This window comes from Myodes glareolus, chromosome 4 (genome assembly GCF_982192425.1).
Source record: "Myodes glareolus chromosome 4, mMyoGla1.1, whole genome shotgun sequence".
Taxonomy (NCBI): Eukaryota; Metazoa; Chordata; class Mammalia; order Rodentia; family Cricetidae; genus Myodes; species Myodes glareolus.
Window position 1 is genome coordinate 120,495,293 of NC_142029.1, and position 25,458 is coordinate 120,520,750.

The 25,458-nt window shown below is 36.6% G+C and overlaps 1 protein-coding gene across 9 annotated transcripts in view; it reads right to left on the reverse strand.

Moving 5' to 3' along the window:
* Positions 1-1,774: 1,774 nt before the first annotated feature.
* The window catches only part of Kbtbd3 (kelch repeat and BTB domain containing 3), a 46,092-nt gene continuing 22,408 nt past the window's right edge, over positions 1,775-25,458 (reverse strand). For 5 of the 9 annotated variants that reach the window (XM_048429231.3, XM_048429232.3, XM_048429230.3 and 2 more), the window contains 3 exons: positions 24,291-24,435; positions 19,162-19,403; positions 1,775-8,155 (listed from right to left, as the gene is read on the reverse strand). In XM_048429231.3, coding sequence (XP_048285188.3) covers positions 6,553-8,155; positions 19,162-19,379 — 1,821 coding nt within the window. In that variant the 5' untranslated portion in view covers positions 19,380-19,403; positions 24,291-24,435 and the 3' untranslated portion in view covers positions 1,775-6,552. Of the gene's footprint in view, positions 8,156-15,927; positions 15,987-18,666; positions 18,819-19,161; positions 19,404-24,290; positions 24,436-25,458 lie in introns of those variants that run through there. The other 4 variants (XM_048429235.3, XM_048429237.3, XM_048429239.3 and 1 more) reach the window with 4 other exon arrangements.

Here is a 25,458-nt window from a genome sequence, read left to right on the forward strand (position 1 = left end):
CATTGCTGCGGCCACCAGAAGTGGCTTGCTACCAGTCTTTCCCTTTTTTTTTTCTTCCTTATCCTGTCAGCTTCTTCTGGACACTTTGGGTATTTTCCCAGGGCAGGCTGAAATCCTGTGGTCTTTCAAATTGAGCTAAATTTACAAGTAAATACTAAGGTCAATCTTTAGGGACTGGGTATGGGTTTTTTACCTCTGCTGGTCACAGAAAAGGCTTTTTGCTGATTTTCATGGACCCTGAAATAAAAGATTTACTAATTGGCTGTCATTTAATCTAGTTAGCTGTACCAGGGGCTCCATTCACTGGTGCAGAAGTCCTTACTTAAAGGGCTCCATTCTGAGCAGACTTTTTAAGGATTGTGCAGGTGCAATCTCCTTTAGGGATGCTTGTATATGCTGGAGCGTCACCTTCATGATCTCATGGTGCCAGAGCCAGTGGCTACTCAGGTCAATACTGCCACGTGACAAGTCCTTTTTAGCATCTACCTCGGAGTATCTTTCAACATAAATCTGACTAAACTTGATGATGTATGGCTAGTGAGCCCATGACGGGTAAGGTTTTTGAGGGGCTTCCCCAACCTTAGACAGGAATGTGTTTGGACCTGAACACTCTCCTATTGTGGGTAAGGAGTTTGCCTGACGCCAATGCCACCCAAGACAGACCTAGTCATCATATTTTATGTAAAATAGGGCGACCTGTTGGATCCTAGGGTTTTCCCCTGCTCCTAGAGGCCAAAGCACAGGATGCAAGAACTGTTTATGCTAAACCAGCCTAGCTTCCTCTGCTCTATTCTGCTAGCCTGGGGGATTAGCACAGAGCCTTGTTTCGTCTTTGGTATGGTAATTTCACCTGCTAAGGAGGGTTCCCACAGACGCCTAAATCTTCACTAAACTGTCTGTCACAGCTCCCAACTTGGTACCCCCTGCCTGGGAACAACCTGCCATTTGGTGCCAGGCTATCAACACTGTGATCTCACTCCCAGCTAGGAGGGGATCCTTCTCCTCTGGGGAAAAGAGCATTTAACCTGGCGAAAACTAAACAAACTTGGCATTCACCTCCTGGCGAATGACCCGGACTCTCTATGTGTATGTGTCTTGTGTTTAACCCCTAGGCCCTTGCCCAGATCATGCTGGTATGGAGCCGCGGTCCATACCAGAAGGGTGGTGATGCAGACTTCGGATGGCTTCCCACAGTCAATGTCTCTTAGTAAACTATAAATCGTCACTTAGTAAGATCAAAAACATGAGATAAGAGTGCTGTCAGAAAGCAAATTACAGAAACAAGAATAAAGCTAACACTGTAGAAAGCTAGTACATAATAAAAAAAAAATTTTCTTTGTAGTTCTTTTTAGATGTTCAGGCATTGGCTTCCTTTTCTAAGTCTATATTATGAGTTTTTGGTATGAAGTACAATGGTCCCAATTAGAAGATGACTTGTGTGGGTCCCTGCAAATGTTTACTGCTGGTCAAGAAATGATCAATGAGAAGCAGGAAGAAAATCTAGTTCAGCAAGACCTAGTTAGTTAGTACTGGTTCAAATATCTAGAGTGTGATATTGAGCAGTTTGTTTTAGACATATTTAAGTACAGTCTTGAAAAAATTTTCCTGCTTTCATCATCTCTGGCCCATAAATATTTGTTTTTCTTTCTCAAGCAGAGGCTGAGATTCTAACACCCTCCCCCTCAAATGCCATAGTCTCAGTGGTCTGAGATCAGACTTGTTTATCAGTCTAGACCATCTGGAAAAACATAAAAAAAAGAAGAGTATTGGCATCTACTTTTCTCTCTTTTATTTCTGACAAAAATACAGAATTGTGACACATTTAAATAAATTAACACTTTATAGAACTGAAATATTGTAGTACATAACTATTAAGGTTAATACTAACCCGAAAAACACTGATTTTATTTCTCATAGCATACAACAGAAGTCCCACATTTCACAAACAGACAAATAAAATATATTACCTGTGTAATAGCATTGGGGATTACTTCCCCTAACTGGAAAAAACATTAGTGAAGAAATTGCACTTAGAAATGGGTTTTGCAGATATATTAATGGAATTTGTACTGAGTGTTTTACCCATTATTGCCACTTAAAGGAAGTAAAGGATTAGCTGTTATAGTTACTATTATAGTTAAAATACATGAAAACAAATAATTATCAACTACCTGAAAACTAGATAATTATTTAGAAGTAATAACATCATCATCAGGAAAGAAGCTTTAACATCACCTCTAGAAAAAAATTTATAAGAATAACTTAAAAGCTTGAACATCACCTTCAGGAAACAATTTGCCAAAGTTACAGAATAATCACAGTCATGATATAACTGATAAATATATTTTGCTTTATATAAACACATTGCTCAATAGAATTAGGTTATTGGACAGATCTCTGTAACATACATTGAGCTAATTGCTGAGTTCTGAAATAAGTTATCTCTCAGTCTCTGTGAGCTACAGGTAGATGAGAAATATAAAGAAATATTTTAGTGTGATATTATTAACAGAAGGCTATACTCTGAGTTATTTCAGCCCACTTCATTACCCTTAAGAACAATAGCACAAAGTCGTTGAGCTAGTTAGACCTATATGGTTGGGAAGATTCTCAAAGTTAGTGAGGTAAATAAAGTTTCGTGGTTGATAATTATGGAATTGTGGCCTTGTTTTATGGAAATATCATGCTCTTATTACCATATGGCTAGTCTATACTGATCTATGAGTAAATTGTCCTCCTTTTAATAATGTAACTGTTATTTATGATTTCTGTTTTGTATACTTTCTGGAGAACTCTTTTAAAGCATTTTTAAAAATTTGAAAATTGTATCTAATAACAAAAATTGTTATTAAAAATTTTCCCTTAAATTTTTCCATCAAAATATATGTTTATGATTATGTTGATGGGATGAGAGTATGCAGGATACACACCAAGGCTTTAGACCAGTGGTTCTAAACTTTCCCAATGCTATCACCTTTTACTATCTCTAACCATAAAATTATTTTTTGTTGCTACTTCATAAGTGTAATTTTGCTACTATTATGAACTGACATGTAAATATTTGTGTTTTTTCTGATGGACTTTGGTGACCCTTGTGAAAGTGTCCCAATCCAGTTTGGAAAGCTAGACTAAAATGAAATGCTTGAACCACCAAGTTGTCTTGCACAGTAAAGTAAAATCCTCCTGTGAATTCTAAAAAGGCTGTCAGGCTCAACCCAACAACATGGTACTACAATGAAGACAAATTCTCTGTGGCAACCTTACAAAGAGAAATCATGCAACCTGGCCACTGATAGAAAAGTCAATATGTTAAGTTCTGCAACAAGAGGAAAATGAGAATATACTTTGCACCAACAAGAGACATGGTGCTGCTCCAAGTACTTGGAATGACTGATAGGCAGAGACAACTTTAAGGCAAGAACTGAAGCTCTTATCACAACTGCAAAGTTAATTTCATTGTTATAGCACTTTCTAAGGTTACTGCTTGGAATCAGTACAGCACAGTAATTCTTTATCCCTGAAAGCATTGAACTATAAACTCTAAGACAAAATCATTTATCTGAAATGTTTGTTAGAAAGATTTTCCCCATATTTTATTCCAAGATTGTTTACACTTTGAATGTACATCTCTAACTTAGAAGAGTTAACATTTTGTAAACAGTAGAATCACCCCTTGATTAAATCCTCAACTTTGTTATGAATTTGAGTAGGCATTAGGTCATCATATTTAATCTGTAAACATACTTTAAATTTTAAGATATAAGGTTAGGCAATCACCATTTCTGTTTACATAAGTACTTTATATAAGTACTGTATCAGGGAAATAATTTGTAAAGTTTTGCTTCTTGTCTTTGTGTTTTTACTCAGTTTAATGTTTGTCCTGTGTGGAAGTAGGAAAGAAGAATGGAAGAAACATGGAGGAGTGAGAGGACAGAGAAAATTTCCCTTCCATAAAATCAAGTCCTATTTTTTAAAATTCTCAAATATGTAAACAAATTAAATCAGAATAGTTAAAATGTGTAGTAATAGTCTCAACCTTAGGACTTTATAAAGTGCAATTGCTGTTTCTTACAGTGACTAGAATTCTGCTTTCCTTTAGAGTCTAGCCCCTATTTTAAAGGGCTCACCTCCAAAGCTGCTTTCTTTGAGATGTTTTAAAAACTTATACATTAATTTTAAATGCAGCAGAAAAACTTCCAGAACATTGGACCCAATTAATCTGAGAAGAGTGATTCCAATGTAATTTTCTGTATTCAAATATGCATGTAATCATAATATTTATTGCTTTAAAATATCAAAATACAAAACAGATCTATATCTCTGTCTTAGACTTTGGTTGTCAAATGCATCCTTGAGCCAAACACAAATGACTACACATTCAATTTAAATGAAAAGACAGAATTTAGTTGCAATGTGTGGTTTCCCTCAAATAATCCAGCTTTCAGGAGTAACAAATGCAATGAATGTTGCTCTGGTAAATATTTCTTTCCTTACCAATACAGAGTTAAGTGTTATGAGATTTGTTAATTTTGGTTATGCAAATACTCTTCCTCAAGACTGCACATGAACAAAGGTACACTGCATTTTAACTTAAGTTCAAAGACCACAACAAGAATGTCCAATAACTATAAATTTATTTCATATGTTAACCCTTTTTTATATTTAACAATGCCATAGACATACTTTCAATTTTAGGAGATCATAATTCAAATATTTCTGGATGCATACTCCTAATGAGGTAAAGTAAGACAAAAATAATGGAGAAATGTTAAACATTTTTCCCCCACAAGAATGGCAGCAGTCTGGATAGTGAGGTCAATTATTTGGCCATTACAATGTAGTCAACATGAAAGAAAGAATGACTTTAAAAAGAAAGAAAAAAAGAGAACTAAAGGAAGACATCATAGAAGGGTGCTATATTCTGAGAATAGACCTCGGTGATCACAGAGATTTGCATATTAGAAAACCAGAATGAAGAAAGCCAGAGTGGTACATTATGTTCTTAGGTTGCAAGGCCACAGTGCACTGGATGCACCAGTTTAGTCATGGAGCAAAGAATCCAGTATGGATAGAGTTCTGGAGATTCTGAACACAGGACCATTTTCCTCTTTGTGGCAGTTAGACGAAGTGAAAGCATGACAAGGAAATACAAAGTTAGGCGTTAGTTAGTAGAGTCAAGTCTGTTGTGGTGGTGATAAAGAAATGAAGAGCCTAGGTTTTATGACTGGACATAGTATTTTCTTCATAATGAAAAATGGAAAAAAGCACAAGGTGTAGATGTACAGAGATGGCAAGGAATGAACATATTTAAAAAAAGGAAACACAGCAATATAACAAAGATCCCAAACCAGTATAAGCAAAGAAAACAGATACCAAGACCAGTTGGGTCTTGATATCAAGGACATTATCACAGAGAATAGCAGAAATAAAAAGGATTGGAGAATGTAACACTGTTGGGAGGGGATATTTTAATTTAGTCTCTCTCTCCCTCTCTCTCTCTCTCTCTCTCTCTCTCTCTCTCTCTCTCTATATATATATATATATATAAAGAGTAATTCCTAGATTCACTGATGACATTATTTAAGCATACTTTACTAAGAAATATGTAACAGCTCTGCATAGATTACTAATTGTTACCTGCTTTCTCAAAGAATGCCAGAGAAGCAACCCTTAAGTTTTTTTTCTTAAGTAGATATGAAGGAAAATGACAGAGCCAACCAGTTTGTGTGCTTAAAACTAGGTATTGATTGTTATGAATATCATGTAATTGATACCTGAGAGTCTGATTTTGAAGCTGAATGCAAATATACTTTGAAAATACATCTGAAATTTGTGTGATAAAATTAAAGCATTTTCATTTCGGATAATCTTAACTCTACACTTACTACAAATTAATATTTATAATGTAGTGCAGGAAATCACACTAATTCTCAGTTGTGTGATCTACATAATGCCTGAGATATGAATCAGGTGTCTTAAAACCCAAATTGGCAGTATCTCTTAGAGCAATTAATCAAGCATGTCTCCTGCAAAACAGAATGACCTTGCTCAGGAACAGGATAGTCATGCTCTGGTTGAAGATGACAAAGACATAGATTTATAAACTACTGATATCAGAAATCCTGTAATTTTTTGAGTGATTCACTTAGAATTTACTAAAGTTGAAAAACAACATGGTGCTTTATGATTAGAACCCAAGGCAGGAAAATGTAAGGTACTAATTAAATCCTGAAATTGTACTTAAGTTATTGGTTATATACAAAAATAGTTCTCCATGAACATTTATGAACACTGACTTTTCTTTGCCAACTTTTACTTAAACCTGTAATTTTTATTTACATAAGAAAATACTAAGTATTCTGAACTATTCACATTCAACGTAACTTTGGTAAAATATACTTTATATTTTAATTATCTGGAAACTGTCTACTTATAGACACCAGACATCTATAGTCATTCTTCAATAGAAGGAATATTTTATTGTGCTAAGATATAATTTGTTTTACTAATTCTCCTAGGCATCATTTTAGACTACTCAAGCAAATATTACTTTTAGAAATGATTAGAAAACCATGGGTCCCTATATTTGTTGAACTGAATAACTTGGCAATAAAACTCAGTTAAGGCTCTTGGCATTGGTGACACCTCTTCCCACTCTGACTTGCTGCTGTGGTAAACTTGCACTTCATCTGTGATCTCATCTGGTGCATAATCTCCACCTAATATGTAAATCTTATCCTCAATCCCAATTGCACCTGCATTAAAGCCTGCACATTCAAAAGAGCCCTCTCCTTTCCAAACACAAGTATCAGGACAAAAACTATATACCTTATAGGTGGAAAGGTCACATATATACAGGGTGCAGTTTACTGAGACAGCTTTAATTAAAGTAGCATGAAAGAACTGTCCAAACTCTGCTACTAGTTCAGACCACTGGTCAGTTGTAGCATTGTATTTAAAAAAACAATCAAGTGATGGGTTAAAAGCATCTGCAATCTCTACCTCGGATCCAAGAACATAAATGACATTCTGGCATGCACTGGCTTCTGGGTAATAGATGCCTCTCGGTAAAGGGCTAACTGATATCCATTCTTTGGATAGTGGATCATAAGATTCAACATCTAAGAGACTCTTAATGTCCTGGGATCCTCTAGTCTTTCCACCTATAACAAATAATCGACTGACAGCCATGACTGATGTATGCATGGTTCTTGGGGTTTTCATGGTTGAAACCAAGAAAAACTCATTTTTGACTGGACAGTAGCACCAGGTCTGGTCAGTGGCATCATGATAAGACTCAGCAATATGAAGTCGAATCTTCCTACAACACTTCCCTTTGCAACCACCCATCAAGAATATTTTCTCTCCATAACTAGACAGACTAGATCCTGGCAAATCAATCAGATGTGATTGTGGCAGTATTTTCCATGAGTCAGTTTTAATGTTATAGCAAAATGTATGTTGATTTTCTCCATTTTCCTCAGTTTTATGGATGAATATATATTTTTCAGTTGTGGATGGTCGAGCATCAGCGAAGAGGCCACTAGAAACTTGCACACACTTAATGGCATCCACAACTATGTCAAAACAGTTTGTGCTTTTGAGTAAACACTCCTCATTGAGCAGACAGTCTCGAAGTGTGTCCTCGGATAACTGATGTAGCCTTACTTTTGTAATCAAGTGAGGCAGATGCTTTCGCCTGGACTCTAAGTTGTATTTGATCCATGTAATGACAACCTTCAAGACCATTCCTTCTTCTGGCACATTTAACTCATCTGACTCCAGACACTTCTGCAGCACTCCAAAATTCATCTCTAAAAACTCTCTGGATTTAAATAACAAATGAAAGTGATGCTGTACAAAGCATAAAACATGATTAAACAAATGTATAGCGCCATAGCTGTCTGATAGAGATAACAAGTGCAAACAATTGACGAGACTGATGCTTTTTATTAAAAAGTCACTGCAAGCTTTTGACAGGAAGGGAACCTGAAGAAAGGATGATAACTGAAAAAACATTTCTACATTATCATCTGTTATTCTTGCTTTTCCAGTATAGGCATAGTCAAGAAATGCCTTTATTGCTTTGGAGGACAAGTTAGTAATGGTAACACATCCATCATCTCTTTCTTTCATCCTTACTTCAAACATAGCCCTGAAAAAATAAAGAACAAAGAAGCACTAGTGTTTTAATCCACAATTATTATCAATATTACCACACAGATTCTTCTTTACCCTTTAATTTAAAATATGTTCATGAAATCACAATCGATGACATCCTAATGAACTATTTTAGCATTTAAAATAATTATATGCCATAATACACATCTAGTATTATATAACCTTCATATTAAAAGCTTTACAATGTAGCTGAGACACAGTAAAAAATGAAAAAAAGGCTATAAAGTGGTTCAAATATTTTGCATTGGTGAATTCTATAAAACTCAGTTTTCTTCAATGGCAAATTAATTACAATTGTGGTAATAACTAAAATTACATTTTTCATCATAATTAAAGCTTATTTTATTTTTATTGAGCTATATATTTTTCTCTGCTCCTCTCTCTTTCTCTCTACTCCCCTTCTACCCTCTCCCATAATCCCCATGCTCCCAATTAACTCAGAAGATCTCTTCTTTTTCTACTTCCCATGTAGATAAGACACATGTATGTCTCTCTTAGGGTCCTTGTCTAGATTATGAACTGTAGGCCGTTTTTTTTTTTTTTTTGCTTTATGTAGAAAAGCCACTTATGAGTGAGTACATATGATATTTGTCTTGCTGGGTCTGGGTTACCCCACTCAATATGATGTTTTCTAGATCCATGCATTTGCCCACAGATTTCAAGGTGTCACTATTTTTATCTATTGTGTGGTACTCAATTGTGTAAATGTACCACATTTTCCTTATCCACTCTTTGGTCGGAGGGCATTTAGGTTGCTTCTAGATGCTGAATATGACAAATAATGGTGCCATGAACATAGTTGAGCATCTTTTGAGTATATATCTAAAAGTGGTACTGTTGGGTCTTGAGGTAGGTTGTTTCCTAATAGTCTGAGAAATTGCCATACTGATGTTCAAAGGGGCTGTATCAGTTTGCACTCACATCAGCAATGGAGGAGTGTTCCTTTCACCCCACATTTTCTCCAGTATAAGTGTCATCAGTGTTTTTGATCTTTGCCATTCAGACAGGTGTAAAATGGCAGCTCAGAGTTTTTTTAATTTGCATTTCATTGATGGCTAAGGATGTTATGCCTTTCCTTAAGTGTCTTTTAGCCATTTTTGATTCCTCTGTTGCATGTTCTCTCTTTAGGTCTGTACTCCATTTTTTTTTATTGGATTATTTGTTCTTTTGATGACCAATTTCTTGAGTTCTTTGTATGTTTTGGAGATCAGCTCTGTCTGATGTGGGGCTGGTGAAGATCTTTCCCCATTCTGTAAGCTGCCGTTTTGTTGTGTTGACTATTTCCTTTGCTTTAGAGAAGAGTCTCAGTTTCAGGAGATCCCATTTTTTAATTGTTTCTCTCACTGTGTATACTATTGGGGTTCTATTTAGGAAGTAATCTCGTGTGCCAACACACTCAAGCGTACTTCCCACTTTCTCTTCTATGAAGTTCAGTGTGGTTGGCTTTATGTTCAGGTCTTTGAACCATTTGGACTTGACTTTTGGGCATGGTGATAAATACACAAGAATTTTCATTCTTCTACACGTTGATATCTAGTTATGCCAGCACCATTTGTTTAATATGCTTTCTTTTCTCCATTTTGTATTTTTTGCTTCTTTGTCAAAAATCAGGTGTTCGTAGGTATGTGGCTTGATATCTAGGTCTTCGATTCAGTTCCATTGGTCCTCCTGTTTGTTTTTAAACCAATACGTTATTTTCAGTACTGTATTCTATAGTAGAGTTTGAAGTAAGGGGATTGTGATGCCTCCAGAAATTCCTTTATTGTATAGGACTTTTGTGGCTATCTTGGGTTCTTTACTTTTTTCATATGAAGTTGAGTATTGTTCTTTCGAGGTCTGTGAAATGCCAAAATTTTGCTGGCATTTTGCTGGGCATTGCATTGAATCTGGAGATTGCTTTTAGTAGAATTGCCATTTTTACTATGTTAATTCTAACTATCCAAGAGCATGGGAGATCGTTCCTCTTTTTGGTGTCTTCTTCAATGATTTAAAGTTCTTGTCATACAGGTCTTCTACTTGTCAAACAAATATTTTATGCTATTTGTGGCTATTGTGAAGTGTGATATTTCTCTGATTTCTTTCTCAGGCCACTTATCATCTGTGTAAAGGAGGGCTACTTTTTTTTTTTTGAGTTAATCTTGTTTCCTGTTAAATTACTGAAAGGTTTGATGAGTTGTAGAAGTTCTGTGGTAGAAATTTTGGGGTTGCTTATGTAAACAATCATATCAGCAAATGGTGAGAGTTTGACTTCTTTTCTGATTTGCATCCCCTTAATCTCCTTTTGTTGTCTTATTGCTCTAAATAGAACCTCAAGAACTATGTTGAATATCTATGTAGAGAGTGGACAACCTTGGTTTGTTCTTGATTTCAGTGGGATTTGCTTTGAGTTTCTCTCCATTTAGTTTGATGTTGTCTGTTGGAGTGCTATATATTGCCTTTATTATGTTTAGGTATGTTCCTTGTGTCCCTGCTCTCTCCAAGACCTATATCATGAAAGATGTTGTATTTTTTCAAAGGCTTTTTCAGTATCTAATGCAATTATCATGCTTTTTTTTTCAGTTTGCTTCTATGGTGAATTACACTGACAGACTTTCATATGGTGAACCATCGCTGCATCTCTGGAATGAAGCTGACTTGATCATGGATAATTTTTCTGATGTATTCTTGGATTCAGTTTGCCAGTATTTTATTGAATAATTTTGCATCCATGTTCATGAGTGAGATTAGTTTGTAATCCTTTCTTAGTAAAGTCTTTGTGTGGTTTTGGTATCAGGGTAATTTTAGCCTCTTAAAAGAGTTTGGCAATGTTCCTTCTGTTTCTATTGTGTGGAACAATTTGAGTATGGGCATTAGTTCTTTGAAAATCTTGTAGAATTCTGCACTTAAACCATCTGGTCCTGAGTTTTTTTTTTGGTTGGGAGACTTTTGATGACTGTTTCTATTTCTTTAAGAGTTATAGGTCTATTTAATTTGCTTATTTGGTCTTGATTTAATTTTGGTAAGTGATACTTATCCTGAAAATTGTCCATTTCCTTTAAGTTTTCCCATTTTGCGGAATACAGGTTTTTGAAGTATGACCTGATGATTCTCTGGATTTCCTCTATGTCTGTTTTTATATCCCCCTTTTCTTTCGTGATTTTGTTAATTTGGATAATTCTCTCTCTGCCTTTTGGTTAGTTTGGATAATGGCTTGTCTATTTTTTTGATTTTCTCAAAGAACCAACTTTTTGTCTCATTGATTCTTTGTATTGTTTTCTTTGTTTCTATTTTGTTGATTTTGGCTCACAATTTGATTATTTCCTGCTGTCTAGGCTCCCCCCACAGTAAATTTGCTTCTTTTTGTTCTACACTTTTCAGGTGTTCTTTTAACTCATTACTGTGAGATTTTTCCAGCTTCTTTACATAGGCATTTAGTGCTATGAACTTTCCTCTTAACACTGCTTTTATTTTGTCCCATAAATTTGGATATGTTGTGTGGTCATTTTCTGTAATTAGAATTGAATTTATAATTTTCATTGAATTTTAGGAAAGCTTTAATTTCTTATTTTATTTCTTTCTTGACCCATTGATGATTGAGGTGAGCATTGTTTAATTTCCTTGTGTTTGTGGGCTTTCTGAAATTAGTGTTGCTGTTGAATTCTAATTTTAAGTCATGGTGATCCAATAAGATACATGGGGTTATTGCATTTTTTTTTAATCTGTTGAGGTTTGCTTTGTTACCTAGTATGTTGTCAATTTTTGAGAAGACTCCATGAGGTGCTGAGAAAGAAAGTATATTCTTTTATTTTTGGATCCATGTTCTATATATGTCAGTTAAGTCCACTTGAGTCATAACATGTGTTAATTCTCTTATTTTTCTGTTACTTTTCTATCAGACAGACCTGTGAGTATGGGGTATTAAAGTCTCCTACTATTATTGTTGGGAGTTTAATGTGTGAGTTAAGCTTTAGAAGTGTTTCTTTTACATGAGGATGCCCTTGTATTTGGGGCACAGATGTTCAGTATTGACATTTCTTTTTTAAAAAATTTATTTATTTATTATATATACAGTATTCTGGCTGCATGTTTGCCTGCAGGCCAGAAAAGGGCACCAAATCTTATGACAGATGGTGGTAAATCAACATGTGGGTGCTGGGAATTGAACTCAAGACCTCTGGAAGAGCTGTCAGTGCTCTTAACAGATAAGTCATCTCTTCTTGGATTTTTTCCTGTGACTAATATGAGATGTCCTTCTTTGTCTCTTTTGATTGATTTTAGTTTGAAATCTATTTTGTTAGATATTAGGATAGCTACACCAGCTTGTTTCTTAGGCCCATTTGATTTGATTTTTTTTCCCAATCTGTTACTCTGAGGGATAGCTGTCTTTGAGGTTGAGGTGTGTTTCTTGTATGCAGTAGAAGGATGGATTCTCTATTCTTATCCAGTCTTTTAGCCTGTGTCTTTTTTATAGGTGAGTTGAGTCCACTTACATTAAAGAATATTAATGACCAGTGACTGTGCTCCTGTTATTTTAGTTTTCATTTTTGGTGGTGATGTTATTTTATTGTGTTTTTTCCCTTCTTTGGGACTTGCTGCTGTGAGATCATCTATTGTCTGTATTTTTGTGGATGTAGCCAACTTCCTTGGGTTGGAGTTTTACTTCTAGTACTTTTGTAGGGTTTGTTGCTAGGTATTTTGCTGGGTTTGTTGCTAGGTATTGGTTAAATATGGTTCTGTTACGGATATCATGTTTTGTCTATCTATGGTGATTGAAAAGTTTGCTGAGTATAGTAATCTGGGCTGGTATCCAAGGTCTCTTATGTCTGTATAACGCTTGGCCAAGACCTTTTGGCTTTCACTCTTTCCATTGAGAAGTCAGATGTAATTCTGATAGGTCTGCCTTTATAAGTTACTTGGCCATTTTCCTTTGCAGCTCTTAAGATTCTTTATTTTGTATGTTTAGTGTTTTGATTATTATGTGGCAAGGGGATCTTTTTTTTTTGATTAGTGTTCTGTAACCTTGTATCTTCATAAGCATATCTTTCTTTAGGTTGGGTAAGTTTTCTATTATGATTTTGAGCTGGAGTTCTCCTTCTTCTATCCTTATTATTCTTAGGTTTGGTCTTTTCATGATGCCCCATATTTCCTGGATATTTTGTTAATCTTTTGTTAGATTTAATGTCTATTTAGAGTCTATTTCCTCTACTGCATCTTCAGTGCTTGAGAGTCTCTCTTCCATCTCTTTTTTATTATGACATTTATTAATATAACATATTAGGGACAAAAAGATATGAATGATTATAGTTTAATATGGATGTGCTTATATGTCAAATTGACAAGGGATCAATTGTGCTTGATTTTCTTCCATCTCTTATATTCTGCTGTCCATGCTTGTATTTGTGGTTCTTGATCATTTTATCATAATTTCTGTGTCTATAATTCCCTTGGTTTGTGTTTCCTTTATTGTCTCTATTTCTGTTTTCAAGTCTTGAATAGTTTCTTTCATATGCTTGATTGCTTTTTCTTGGTTTTCCTTAAGAGATTTGTTGATTTCTTCCAATATTTTATTTGTCTTTTCTTCCATTTCTTTGAGGGAATTTTTCATTTCCTCTTTAAGGGCCTCAAACATTCTCTGAAGGTTATTATTTTCTTTTGCTTCATTAACATTTGGTTGTTCAAGTCTTGCTGTTTTAGGGTCACTAGTTTTTATTGGTGTCATGTTGCTCTTTGTGGTATTGTGTCTCTTCTTCTTACCTTGTCTATCCACCTTTTCCTCTGATTGGTGTAACTCTGGTAGTTAATCTTCCGGGTTCTAGTGCATCCAAGGCTCAGATGGTTGTTCTTCATGGTGCAGTCAGGACCATGGTTCCAGTCACCTTGGAGGATACTTGGTGTTCCTAGGGGTTGCTCAGAGCTACTGAGCTTCCCTCTGCTTCAGTGGAGGTGGTTGCCTTGGGTTGGCTCTGGCAGAGGTCACTGGTTCAATCCTGCTCCTATGGAGGACTCTGCCTCAGGTTGGTTCCAGCTGAGGTAGGACTGCTCCCTGGCTTGGGCATGCTCCCTCAGAGGTTCATGACTCACACCCAGTCCTGCAGATGTCTCTTGCTTGGGCTTGCTCCCTCAGTGGTTGCTCCCTTGTACCTGTGCCTGCTTCTGGTGGTGGTTGCTGCCTTGGTTATGCTCCTGTGGGGGTAACAGCCTTGGGCCTGCTCCAGTGAAAGTCACTGGCTCAGGCCGTCTCTGGCAGAGATCTCTGTCTCAGGCCTTCTGCTGTAGTGGTCACTGACTTGGGCCTGCTTCTGTGGGGTGTGGCCACCTCGGGCCTGCTCGAATGAAAGTCCTGCTCTGGAGGACGTTGCTGACTCAAGCCTGTTCTGGCTGAGTTCGCTGCCTCAGGCCTGTTCCCACGGATGTCCCTTGCTTGGGTCTGTTCCCAAGGAGATCCCTGGCTTGGCCCCAGTCTTGCAGAAATCTCTGGCTTGGGCCTGCTCCCTTGAAGGTCCCTGACTCACCAATAACTGAAATTTTATAACATACACATTCAAGGCTTTAGGTTTCAAAAATTTACATTAAAGAAACAGGGAATACAATAAGAGGCCCACAAACACCAATGAATTTGTATGGCTGTGGAAAAATCTATAAAATAATACTCATGTTGTAAATGGGACAAGGGAATGTAATATCCAAAAACTGAGCCACAAAAAGTCAAAAAAAAAAAAAGCCAAATCTATACTTTTTCGGGTAACAATCATGAAGAGATAGACTATTCTTCGAATTTGAACAATCAGGCCATCTTGGAGATTAAAACTAAGAGATTGGGACTATTTTGAACTCAGGAAAGACAAAAATACAGGTTATTCGGAAGTGTCTGGTCAGGGAATAAAATGTACTTTACTGTTTATGCTGGTTTTATAAAAGCCTGCAGCTGTGCTGATAACATCAAAAAATTGTGGTGGTTTGAATGAGAATGACCCTTGTAGGCTCAAGTTTGACTGCATGATCCCCAGATGGTGAAATAATCTGGGAGGGATTAAATGGGGTGGCCCTATGGAAGTGTGTCATTGGGGAGATCTGAGGTTTCAAAAGAGTGGTGATCTCTGCCTCCTGCTTGTGGAATAAGGTGTGACCTCTTAGCTAGCTGTTCTTGCCTCCATACTTTTGCTCTGCTATCATGGGACTCTAATCTTCTGACTCTAAACCCAATTAGACACTTTCTTTTAAAAGTTGGTTTGGTCATGGTGTCTCACAACAGCAACAGAAAAGCAAGTAAGACAAATACTTTGTGTGATATACCTATGTTATGCATATCTAAGTACTTGCTTGTACTTGGTAGTGCTGGGGTTGACTTTTTGTTTAGAGTCTGTCCCAGAGAGTAAATAAATCTATTAGTGAGCATAGCATCTACCTGAAGAATATGATGGGTTCTTTTAAATAAAGAAAGAAAAGAATGATAAAGAGACTTTTTACAAGGCTGCTCAATACTTCTTAATACATAGCCAAGTAAATGTAGTAACAAAAATTATATACATGCTATATGTTACACAAGGACCTTTAACAATGTATGCCAGCTTAGCAATACTAAACAGCAATGATTATATTGTATACTATCTATGTATCTATGTACTATATTATTGGTTCAATGTAGTATAAAGTTCATGGTCCCTAGAGATAGCTATCTCAATGATACAGCTTCTTTACTTACTGGCTACATGACCAGCAGAAAGTGTCATTAATAATGAATATTAAAGGTATTCTATTAATGCTTACTCTTTTCCTGGATCAGACATGAATAATGTAAGAAGAGAAGAAAAGCATGGCCAATGAATCTGAAAAAAATGAAGTAGAGTACTAATTTGTATTATAATGGGAAGTTCTAAATGGATATATTATTTTATCTAAAGGATTATTAATATGCTACAAAATAACTCAGGTTGCATACTGAAGAAAATCACCTCACTATCAACAAAATTACTTGAAAAATAAAGGGATTTAATGAGTTTAGAAGAATAAATTACTTAATGTCTGCAAAGTATTAACTGCTACCGTGTTAAGAATTCAACTGCTTCCTGAGAGATAGCCCACCTCTCCCCACATCACAGTCTGTTTTTCTACCTACCTATTAAGATTTTACTCATTTTATGTGTATGGGTGGTTTGACTGCATGTATATATGTGTACAAGTATGTGCCTTTTGCCTAAGAAAGACAGAAGAGGGAATCATATCCTCTGGAACTGGAGGTATAGATGGCTATAAGCTACTATATAGATGTTGGGAATTAAGGCTGGGTCTTCTGGAAGAGTGTGCACTTAACCACTGACCTATTTCTCCAGTCCCAGGTGCTAGATATTTTTAACTTGATCCTCACAGAAGGTACATATACGATCAAACTCCTATATGTTATCCTACTTTTTAAGTTATTGACATTTATCTCTGATTTGTCATGTTATCCTAAGTAGTTTTCTATAAGACATATGATTCATTTTCAGTTCTTTGATTCTACATATTAATCATATTTTTTGCTTTGTAGTGCACGCTTTTCTGGTATTTTTATTTTACATTATTCTTGCAATGTAGTTAATTTTATCAAACTGCAAATAATAGGAATTAGTGGTTTACCTTAAGAGTATAAATGATTAAATTTCTAGCCATATTTGTACACATCTGTACATATTTTCATGTGAGCTATGTGTTCATTTAATAAAATTCAATAAAGAGCTGTTGATATCTGCTATTTAAAACAGTCTAAAATTAAAAATAACTATTATTATACCTAATAGTATGAATGAAAAGCAGACTCAAAAAGCTTGGAGAGTACTTAGGTTCTTTCTGTGGTGTCATGCACTCTACTAATACTGCTAAAATTATTTAACTTTATAATTAATAACTGTCCACCCATCTGCAGAGCATTAAATCACTTGACGAAAAATAAGTTAGGAATAAACTGAACAAAAAAAATATGTTAAAGCATTTAAATGCTCAATCCAGCAGTCACCAGCCCTTGTTAAACTAATGGGTCATAAACAGTCAACAGTGAAAAGGGACAGGTTGGGAAGGGAGGGGCACTGATATAGGTAGAAAGAGACGTAACAAGTAGAGAGCAAGCAGAATACATTATATTCATGTCAAAAACTACCAAATGATTAACATACTAAAATAATAAAATAAAAATAAGTTTGATTAGAGAAAAGGTTTGCAAATTCAAATGCTCACAAGAACTTCTTGTTGTATTAGCCGAAAACACTGCAGGGAAAACAAAATATATGCTCAGAACAGGATCGTTCTGTTTTGCTACATTATGAAACAAGGAGTTTATTGACTAAAATGGATTGAATTTAAAATACAATATGCTAATCATTTATACATTATTTAATTTATAACCTCCGGAATAACCCTATGCATTAATTCCTATTTTTATTTTTCTAACTTCTTTATCAATAGTGAAGAGACCTATGTCTGAAAAAGGTAAGCGAGTATCTAAGGTCACATGACTAGTAAGCAGTAGACCTAGGATTTAGATTAGGCATATATATTAAGAAACTAATATTTAGCCATTAACTAGACAGAAGCCTATGAACACATTTATAAGTCACATTGATAAGGATAATGGTTACAAAAAGTTACTGGAAGGAAAGCTGTGTTCAAAAGGAGGGAAGACAAAGGTGAAACCTGATTTCATGTCTGAAAAAGGTGAGTATCTAAGGTCACATGACTAATAAGCAGTAGACCTAGGATTTAGATTAGGGTATATATATTAAGAAACTAAGTATTTAGCCATTAACTAGAGAGAAGCCTATGAACACATTTAAAGTCACATTTATAAGGATAATGGTTACAAAAAGTTACTGGAAGGAAAGCTGTGTTCAAAAGGAGAGAAGACAAAGGTGGCTTGAAAGTAAGAGTCTTAACACTAGGGTCTCCAACGGATGTAAAAGAATGCCTTAGAGGCTATGAAGAAACAAAAAGCAGAGAAGGAAAATTAGACATAACTAAGCAAACAGCTAATTCAAGACTGCTGGAGCATCCCTGGCCAAGGACATTGCATACAGCGTTCCAAATTCAAAGCAAAACATCACACAGGCAGGTGTTCAGTCAGTAGCAAATTGCAAGAACTGCTTATTAAATAAAGTTTAGCCTATAAAATTTACTATAATGGTAATACAAAAGGTTTTAAATTATATGTTCGTAAAAAGCAGGTTTTGAATTAATGATTAAAGTTGGAACAGAGCAAGGCCCTGGGTTCAGTTCCCAATTAAGAAATTGTAAATGCAGTATAATTTCCATTTTGATTCATATATTATATCTTACCCTGTTGTTACCAAATTTGTTGAGAGATTAAAATCCTACTTAATTTTTACTCTAGAAATGGTCATAATGCTGAATTGAGGATTTGAGTTTACTGCAGTATAACTAGGAGGCCTTACTAAATGATGTCAGCAAAAGATATCTATCTTTCTACTGGCCAGTAGACAATTGGCACAGTACTATGATAATACATCAGACCTTTACCTTATACATCAGAAATCCACTATCATCATGGCAATCCTTGTTCCTCATTCTCTTGGTGGTTGAGATTATAGGCATCAACCACAACACGTGGAAAGAGGAATTTTATGTCCACTGAACTGCAGTTTCTTCCCTGGTATATGGCATGGACACAACTGAAATTATATTTTCCGTGGTCATTTTCTATAAATTCAGCTTCTATTTTTGTTCAACTTGTCATTTCAAACAATGGTTATCCCACATGTACCCCACCCCTACTCAGAAGAGCTCAAGGAAGTAATTTTAAGGAACTTTGGGAATGGTGTCCTGGGAAAACTTATTTTTACAGCTGAAGCTTAAGATCCCTATTCTAACATTATTAACCAACTAGTTTTAATTAAAGCTTTTAATTAAAAACTTAAAAATACTATAATATGTTCAGGGGGCAGTGAGTATATTTGTAAAATACAATGTAATTTTCCATATATAAAATCTAAAGTAAAGATGGGGGTAGAGTACCTGAAAAAGTCACTACAAGCCGCCAACACACACCGATGACATGGGATTATTTCTTCTTTCACGACTATTTTGAAATCATAAAAGATATTCTGTTCTCTAAAACTCTGTAGTACAGTTAAAATTTTCTGTCCATGATCTTCTGATGCAAGGAAATTCTTCTTTTCAGATGAGATTCCATTCCATGAGTTTTGTTCATTGAAATCATATGAATTAGCCATATCCAATTCTACCTGTTCTTAGAACTGGAATAAAAAAAAATTAATGTTGTAGAAAGCCAATGAATTTTTCAGACTTAATTTGCCTTCTTCAGGCTGGCAAAAGAGCTTATCAGGGAAGAGCTCTTGCCTTGCAAGCTTCGTGACCTAAATCAGGTTTGCACAAAGACCCCATTTAAAGGTGGAAAAAGAGAACCAACTCCAATAATTGTCTTCTGGCATCCACATGCTTATCACACACACTCAATAATAAATAAAATGAGTCATAAAAATGTACTCATGGTGTGAAATTATAATATTCAATAGCAGCAATAACATGACAGTAAAACTTTAAACATGTTTTTTATGAATTTCTTATTTGAATTGATAAATATATAATTGAGGCTTGATATCTATGGTTATAGGATTGACTGTACAGGCTGTATGAATGCCTACCCTTTTTAGGCCTTCACTACATGCCTCATATTATTGCTATTAAATAAGTATTATTCTTGAAGCAGTTCTTTTTGTAGGGTACAATATACAGTCTGTGTTCTTTTATGTATAATCTTTTGGGGAAAAAATTAGGATTAAAATGCTGATACTGACATACCAACTTCATGTCTTCTAACTCTAACCTAAACCCTCACAAGAGAACTGACTTAAGAAAAAAAGCCACCAGAGTTTGGTGGTATTAACTGACTTATGACTGTAGTGGTTTGATTGAAATTGGCCCCCATCAGCTCATAGAAGGTCGCACTATTAAGAGGCGTTACCTTGTTGAAGTAAGTATAACTTTGTTGGAGGAAGTATGTCACTGGTAGGTGGGCTTTAAGGTTTCAAATGCTCAAGCCAGGCCCAGTATCACTCTCTCTTCCTGCTGCCTAGCCATTGGGATTACTAGTTCCTTTCCCAGCACCATGTCTGCCTGTGTACTGCCATGCTTCCAGTTATGATTAAAAAGTGGACTAAACCTCTTATTAAGTGAAAGCCAGTCCCAATTATGAGTTGCTGTGCTCATTATGTCTATTAACAGCAATAGAAACCATAACACAATGATCATTAGAAAGGTGACCTATTGGAAATTAGAAAGAAAAACAGCATACTAATACTAGTAATATTTTAAAAAGGTGTTCTAAATATAAGGTAAAGAATGTAAAACATCTCTGGAGGCCAGAGAATCATTAACTCCCCGAATAATAAACTCATGTCCAAACACACACAAAAAAATTAACACCAAAAATTAAGAACTAAAACAGGAAGGAAGACTGAAAACTTGGGAAATCAGAGAAATAGGGAAACTGATTCCCTAGTACCTTTCTCTTGTGGTTCATTGCCTTAAAATCCCCTGATTCCTAGTGGCTTAGGACAATTTAGTCTTCTCAGGGGTACTGAGAGCTTAACTGGAGCTTCTTGCTTGGGTTTTCACAGAACTCTAGAGAGTCATACTGCAGGCAGCTATGGCTAGACTCACCTGAAGTCTGGTATCTTTAATATGGCCTCTTTTAAGGAAAGCCATAAATAAGAACTATTGAGCTGGAAGGTGGTGGTGCACATCTTTAATCCTAGCACTTGGGAGCACTTAAGATGACAGGAAGTTAAAGGCTAGCCTAGTCTACAGAGAGAGTTCCAGGACAGGTTCCAAAGGAACACAAAGAAACACTGTCTTGCAAAAAGCAAAAAAAAAACAAACAACAACAACAAAAAAACAAAAAACAAAAACAAACCACCGAGGAATTAGAAGTGGGGTGAAGAGCATTACAATGGGTTTAAATGAAAAGGGAATAGTTTGTAGACTTTTTTTTTTGCTTATGTTGATGGTGGTGGTGGTGGCAGTGTGCCTGTGCCAGAGTAGGACAGACTCAGGGTATTCGTCTCCCGACTTCTACCTTTCTTTGGGAGATGAGTTTCATGTTATTCAATACTGTGTACTTTGGGCTACCTGGTTCACTGGCTTCTTGGGATTGTCCTATCTCTACCTTCTATATCTTTTAGACCCACTTCACATGAGATAGGTATACAAATTGAATTCTTCATGCTAGCATGACAAGTGCTTTACCCACTAAACCATTTCTTTGGTCTTTGGTCCCTCAATTATTCTTTTAAGAAATCCAACAAAGTCAAGGTAAGAATAAGTAGGTACTTAAAAATTTTATGCATATATATATATTATATTATATATTAACGTAACTATATAATATATGCATACACACATATAGTTATGTAATACACACACACACACACATATATTTGCTATTTGTTTTGAAGGGAGAAACATGGAACATATTAGTACACAAAGAAAAGAGGGTATGTATGAAGAGAACTTTTAACAATAATAATAGTTTAAATTCAGCATCTACATTCATATCTAAATTAAACATTCTTGACTTTTATACAATAAACTGAGGAGCAGCATTATATATAAAAATTTCACTTCTGTTAAACAGTGAACACTGGCAGACAAACAAATGGTTAGAACTTCTGTAGTTGCTTAGTGATACAACCCTGACAGTACCAGTGAGAGACTTGGAGTTAGACTCTCTGACTGACCAACAGATAGGGAGAGGGGTCATGCTTAGGTAATTAAGGTAGCAAATTTTCAAGATGGCTGATCCCTTCCTCATCCTTCCAACTTTGGAGAAAGCCTGACAGCTTAAAACAAAGGCCCTATATAGACTTTTGTGTCAGCCTGAAGATACTGTCTCACAAGTTCAAGAGATCAGGACAGGTTACACAACAGTTGTGGGCCAACCAACCATCCTATCTTTATTCAAACTGACTCCTGTCTCAAATGTCTTGACAGAGTTTGTTGACTCCCCATGGGAGGCCTCACCCTCTCTGAAAAATGGGTAGGGTGTAGGGAAGATGGGGGGATCAAGGGGAGGGAAGGGAGAGGAACCTGGGACTGGTATTGTTTTTTAAAAAAATTGTTTAGAAAGTAAGGGAAAAGAATTAGGAGAAGAAAATCCTTCAGAGACTGTAAGCACCCCAGATCTTGAGAAGAGACAAGAGTTTTGGCTTGACAAAGGGTCTTTTTCTCTGTATGTCTAATGCATACATTTGTTTCCTCACCCCCTGTAAATGCCTTTCTTCAACTACTGATGATTTGGTCTGCTCCTGTTTGTCCTGCATGAGATTTCTCAGTTGCTACCTGTTGCTCTTGAGATTTTCCCTGCCTTTTTATTTCTTTAATCCCCAGTCTGTATCATTAGGACATTGGATAATCTCTATGGTTACTTCCACTCAATGTTGATAATAACTCTTTAAGACTGTTTTTGACAATGCTTTCTGCAAAACAATAAGAAAGTTGAGGTTCAGATTAAACAGTATTCCTAAGAATACAGAATGCACTCTGGTCTCTTGAAAAATGTCCTTTTCCCAAGGTCAGGCAAATTAGACAAAGGCCACCATCCCTCAGAGGTTTAAAGAAGGGTCCAGCTTGTTAAAAGGGAGTCATTCTCCTTATCTCTGGCAAGAGGAATTTGTGGCTTTTCATTAATTTGTCAAGGTCACTGCTAGCCTCTAGGCTCCCTCCTTCCCAGGCTTCACAAGCCCCACCCCAACTCATAATCCCCCATTTCTCTAGCCCCCATTTAACCCTGGAAATCTTTCTCCTCTCCTTTCACCTTGCTTTCTGGGAGATAGTCTTGAAATGTTGAAATAACTCCCACCTCCCAGCCCCCACAAAGGGTGGCTACTTTTTTTTTCTGCACCCATTTGCATTCAGTATAGAAACAGGCTTGTTCACTTGAAGTCCATACTGTCTAGAACATTCCTACCCTCCAAAATCAATGCCAAACTTAAAGAGCAGCTCCTTTAATCCCAACACTTGTGAAACAAGACAAGGGGATCAGAATTGGAGGCCAGCATGATCTGCAGAGCAAGTTACAGAACAGTCAAAGCTACACAGAGAAACCTTGTCTCTACAAATCAAACAAACAAGCAAATAAACAAAGCAGTTTTACTTATAAGATCTTCATAAGGCAATGCTAAAAAGTTACCACAATAAATTGAGATCAGTTTTGAGACAGGGCCTCACAATGTTGGCTAGCTTTGAATTCAAGGAGGCTTTTGCCTATAACTCTATTATAACATGATTGTCTAGTCTAAAGGAACTCCAGTTTCCCAAACTATAAAAAGAAGTCCATTGTCCAGAAATAAGCTCAACCTGAGGATTTGTAGTGGCTAGATAAAAGCCAGCATCCATCAGGAACCGTTAACCCAGTTCCCATCTGTCAAAGAGTCATTTCCCTTACCTCTGGGAGAAGGAACATATGGCTACCTATCAGCATATCAAAAGTATATGCTGGTCTCAGGTTCCTTTAATATCTCCTGTACCTTTCATACATTTCAAAGTCCACACTAGCATCCTAGTCCTTCTCATCTCCTCTACTCTAAACTCTCTCCAGCTTATGGGCGTACCTTCCCTCAGAAACACCTTGTAAGACACTTAGGCACAGGAGAGAACACGTCCCTCCTCTGAAGACCTCCAACTGCCAGGTTACACTCACAGAATACTTTAAATGTCCTAATGGCTGCACCCAGGCTTCACCCTACAGAGTAAAAGGCCCAAAACTCTACATGCAAAATCTTACCAATCTCAACCTTGGAAAGTTTCACCCTGAAAAGGTTCACTCCTCATCTCACCCAGAAGAAACTCTATATAAAACCTACCTTCTGGTCAGTTCTCTGCTGTTTCTCCCCACTACTGGGTTTTTTCCCTCCCAATAAATCTCTTTTGTGAGTTTTGTTTTGTGCTGTGACATTGGGTATTCTTTGGCTTCTCATTGCCAAGTCACTTTCCCATCAGGTATGTAATGCTTACATTTCTTGCTGAAACCTGGGATAGGCTCTCCTAGGGCCCACATTTCCCTTCTGTGTCTACGCTGCACTGGGACCCTATCTTCATCTCCAGTCCATCCACAACAGACTTACCTTCAGGCTCACCAATCTCTTGGCATCCCATTCACCAGTGGCAATTACATAACTTTCCCCTTTGGTTGGTGTAAACATTTCCCAATCTGAGAAAGTTACCATTGAGCATCTGGTACTTCTCTGGCATTCTTGGAGGTAGTGGTACCTGTAATGGTAAAAGTAAAATGCTGCGGATCCCCGGTGGTTACAGGTTGTGAGCTATGTGGAGGCAGACAGCAAGCAGGGCGTCCCAAGAGGAGCCAGTTCCAGGTACGGATGGCACACGAGTCCACAAGGAGAGATAGACAGATGGGGCACATCACGAGACCACAGCACAGGTCTCCAAAGGAGGCTGGTCTTGGACAGTGAGCCACACGTCAGGCAAGAGACAGACATGGATTGGAACATCATGCAGAGTGAGGTTGGATATTTATTTAGTGGGTTATGGAAGGAAAGGGGAGAAGAGAAGAAGAGCAGAGAGGCAGAGAGAAAGAGACAGAGAAGGGAGAGAAAGAAGGGAGGATGGGGAAAAGCTGCCTCTTTGAGAGGGAGATGGAAAAAGAAGGAACTCAAGCTGGAAGCTGAAGATGAGCTTGCTTGGAGGAAGGGGGAAGGGAGTGGACATGGCTTGTCTCTTAAAGGGAGAGGACAGATCATTACATTCCCATCTCTTTTTTTATAATAAAAAGGCAGGAGGTTAGGTACCACAGGTTAAAGGAATTGGGACAGCGGATTCTCAAGACTGCTTCCTGTTTATTTCTATGCATCGTCTTTGGGGAGGGAACCTGAGAAGGTTGGGTGCTGGTCATAACCTGGTCTCTTTGATCCTGTCTGGAATTTGTGGTAAGGAAATGTCTGGTGTTTCTTACACCTCTTTAAAGTATTGGTAGAAAAGAGGATAAAGTTAAGTTTAGGAAAAAAAATTATTAGGACCAGGGAATTGAGAGGGGTGTATCTGACCTGTTTAAGGTGGATCCTTCATTTCGGCTCCCTGGAATTCACAAGAATTCTTTGGGTTTGTGAAAACAGAAGTTTTAGATATATACATTGTAAAAACAGCTGTATATTTATGTCAAAATGACTGTGACAGATATTTTTCCGCAATGAAAAGTATCTTTAAGACTATGAAAGGCAGTGGGAGAAAATTTAATAGTATGTACTTGTCCTCACACCTTTATAACTTGCAGGT